The sequence below is a fragment of the Mirounga leonina genome, unplaced genomic scaffold, assembly GCF_011800145.1.
Source record: "Mirounga leonina isolate KUSES-001 unplaced genomic scaffold, KU_Mleo_1.0 Mir_82, whole genome shotgun sequence".
In the NCBI taxonomy this organism is placed as follows: domain Eukaryota; kingdom Metazoa; phylum Chordata; class Mammalia; order Carnivora; family Phocidae; genus Mirounga; species Mirounga leonina.
This window is the reverse complement of record NW_023270825.1, coordinates 9,003,274-9,006,923: the sequence shown is the minus strand read 5'-3', so window position 1 is coordinate 9,006,923 and position 3,650 is coordinate 9,003,274. Positions and strand designations below refer to the sequence as shown.

Below are 3,650 nucleotides of genomic sequence, written 5' to 3'. Positions count from 1 at the left end.
TGATATTCACATTTCTTTCCACGACTCTCACTCTAGGGACAGAGGAAAAATAAACACACAAGGTCCCACTGGGTCACCTTTCTCAAATGGCACTTGAAAGCTCTTTGCGGTTGTTGTTCAGGAAGCTGGAAAGTCATAAAAATCATAACTGTCTGCATCCACTTTAAGCAGAAGAGATTACACTTGACAAGCACCAGCAAGTGAGCTATTATTTCACAACTGTATTTATAGGAAAGTAATGAAAATATCAATTCTCTTTTAAAAAAGTTATGCAAACAAGCAGGCTCTATGGCCTCCTTATCAAAGTTTAAAAAATATGCAGAGACATTCTCCACTCCCGCCCCTCCCGGCCAACAGCCTGCACAGTGCAGATCCCCCCTTCCCGACGTGGGCCACAGGGGACACAGCAGCCTTCGCCTGCAGCACCTGCTCCTTGATGGAGCTCCTGACATGGGGGTTCCCGCTACAGTGAGCCTGGGGGTGGGGGTGCCTGGCTCTGTCTGGCCTTCCTGCCTCTCGCTGTGTGGCCATGGCTAAGTTCCTCCCCTCTCTGGGCCTCAGCCTCCCTGCCTGCAAAGTGGGAGCGTGGGAACGGAGATTGCTCGTAGGCCCTGCCATAGTCTGACCTTCCAGCACCAGACCCACACGGCCCAGTGAGCACCTGAGCTTGGCCAGCTGGGCCCAAGGCCTTGGCTCACTCAGCCCTGATTTTCCACGGCAGTGGTCCCTGGAGAATGGTCTTGTGGCTCGGTTTCCTAGTATCTGGAGAAAAGTGTGAGTGTGAACCAAGACCTCTCTGGGCAGTACCATTTCCCTGCCTGTGAATGTCCAGCTCCTCTGAGTTTCAGGGAAGCCTGGGTTCCGGCCCTCCTCGGCTGCTGGAGAGGGAGGAGCTGAGTGTGGGGGAGTGCTGTGGGGAGGGGCTTGGTGCCGACAGTCAGGACCCTCCTGGATCCTCCGTTTCCCTCCCTTTACAGGGCCTTTCTGGGTCTGGGCACTTTGTGACCCCAAAGGCCTGCAGGACCCCGTCTTGGTCTCCTACAGACGAAATCAGTTTGTAAAGAATGGGCACTAGGCGTTTTCTGAAAGGACACTTGGTGTTGATTGAGGAAAACCCCGATCCAGTTATAATGCACTTAGGAGCCATTCAAAATTCCCTGGGGAGGAAGGGACATGTTTCTGGCCTCAGGGCCCAGCACAGGGCCCCTCCCTAGGGGCTGCAGGGAGATTAACAGCCTTGCCCTGCCCAGAGGGAGCCTCCTTTGGGGTTTGGGGCGACCTGGGCCATGGCCCCTGGTGAGGCCATGTGTGGGACACTCGGGGCCCAGAAGACCCGCCTCTCTCTGAAGTCCCTTCTCGGGGGAGGAAGAGGCAGAGCCCTGCAGACAGGCTCAGCTCCAAGGTCCATCTCTGATCTCTGTCCTGGACCCTCGATCCCTGGTGCCTGGCCTCCCAGCTGCTCCCCTTCTGGCCCTTCGGCTTGAGTCGCAGACCGTGAAAAAGCAGAGAGCAACAGAAGGGACGCATCTTCCTGGGGGTGCTGCACACAGCGCGCTCCCCATTCTGCATGAAGACTCCCGCGACTAAGTTACTCTCCTTCCCTTCTCCTTGCACACAGCACGTGGGGCCCCAGCTCAGCTGCCTTCCGATCAGTGTCATGGCCGCGGACCTCCACTGTCACTCTGTGCTATCGGAGGCTGGGGGGGGGCGGGGGGTTGTGGTTAACGCTCCCGCCCCCCCCCCCGCCCACGGAGCCCCCTGCTGTGTGCTGTTTCATTGCTCTGGGTCTGCTCGCTATAGCTCTTCTTTTCCTTCCACTCTATTGTCACTTGTCACTTGTCAGTGCTGTCACCAGGCCCGCCTTCGATAATCACCGCTTCTGCTTCCAACCCACAGAGTCTAAGCTGCTGTCCTTTGTCCTCACTGTGCCTAAAGCAAGAGTAACCGGGCGCCGAGGGAGGGCCTGCGTGGCTCTTCCACGTCCGCAGCTCAGGGGTCTTCTCACTAACAGCTGGGCTCGGGGCTTGGCTTCCGGGCAAGCGGTGGCCATAAGTGACATGTTATTTGCTCCTGCTTTTCAGGGCGGGGGAGGAGGGGGACTGCAGACCAAGGCAAAATGCCACCCAATCCCACTGGACCCACAAAGTGCTAGGAATCCGCCCCCCACAAAGAGACATCATATATGAAACGATAAAGACTGAGCATCTACATACAGAGGCTATAAAAATTCTATCCAGTATCCCCTAGTCACACACAGGACAGCTTCTGTATAAATAGACTAAGACGACACCGTATAAAAAGTGGTTTTCTTTGGAGAACGTCAGTAGAGTGTCCGTCGGCCGCCTGCCTCCGCAGCCCCCAAGCAGTGCTGGGCAGGGCGGAGGGATGGAGAGGGGCCGCCTGGGGTCAGGTGGGCGGCGGGCCGCTGTAGCGGAGCATGAGCCTGAAGGAGCGGGCGAAGTTGTTGACCATGGAGCAGCTGCGGCTGTCCTCCCCGACGGGCAGCAGGAAGAGCAGCAAGAGCAAGAACAGGAGCTGCAGGGGGAGCGCCACGCGGCACACCTTCGGGAAGAGGGAGCGGAGTCCTCGCCACCGCGCCGGCCACCGCAGACTCTGCAGAACAAAGGCAGGTGTGAGTGGGCGCAGGGGCCCTGAGTGGGAGGGGAGGGCGAGGGGGACGCTAGGCAAGCAGAGTCCCTGGGCCGACTGACTGTCTGACCGCGCGGGTCTCAGTTTGCCTGACTGTGAAGTGGGGCTAATGTCAATTTTGCCTGAAACAAAGATCTCCGGTTTTCTCAAATCATTCAAGGTATGAAAGGTACCACCATGTTTATCATCATGCTCTTCAGCATCACTTTCTCCTCCTTCTTCATCACTACCTTCACCGTCAACACCACCAATATCACCCGAAGGCCAGGCACGCAGGTCCAAATGCCTAATGAACTTCCTTGCGGCAACATCCATGAAAGTGGCCAAAAGACATTTCCTAAAGTCTAGAGGGACTGGTTGGGTTGTGGCCTCATGGGATGTCCTCACTGCCAAAGAGTGCGGGCCCAAGAGCTGGGGACTCAGGGAAGTAGAGGTCCCGTGGCCAAAATACAGCATGGTGCAGGGCAGAGGCCTACCTCTTAGGAACCTGGCTGACTAGGTTCCAACGTAGACTCTGTCACACAGTATCTACGTGACCTTGGGAGAGTCAATAACCTCTCTGAGCCGTTTCCTTCTCTGCAAGATGGGGATAAAACACCTACCCCCATTTGTCAGGCTGTAGAGAAGACTCAAAGTATATTTATGTACCAATTTAAAAGTATATAAGCTTTTATTAGTAGGACTATTATTGTAGAATATATCTTTTGGCCCCTGAAGAAACAAAGGGTCACCCTCCAGGAATCCAAAGCTACAGTCAAGTGATGGTGATGGTGGTGAGGAAAATGATGATGGTGAAGGTGATGATGGTGGTGGTGATGGTGAAGATGATGATGGTGGTAGTGATGATGGTGGATATGATAATGGTGGTGGTGGTGATGGTGACAGCATGAGGATGATGATGGTGGTGGTGGTGGTGATGGTGAAGATGATGAGGATGGTGATGGTGAAGATGATGACGGTGGTAGTGATGATGGTGGATATGATAATGGTGGTGGTGGTGA

The 3,650-nt window shown here is 55.1% G+C and overlaps 1 protein-coding gene across 1 annotated transcript in view; it reads right to left on the bottom strand.

The window, feature by feature from the left end:
* Nucleotides 1-205: 205 nt before the first annotated feature.
* The window catches only part of SYNE3 (spectrin repeat containing nuclear envelope family member 3), a 90,158-nt gene continuing 86,713 nt past the window's right edge, over nucleotides 206-3,650 (bottom strand). Inside the window, exon 18 of the mRNA XM_034992791.1 lies at nucleotides 206-2,613. Coding sequence (XP_034848682.1) covers nucleotides 2,407-2,613 — 207 coding nt within the window. The 3' untranslated portion in view covers nucleotides 206-2,406. The remainder of the gene's footprint in view (nucleotides 2,614-3,650) is intronic.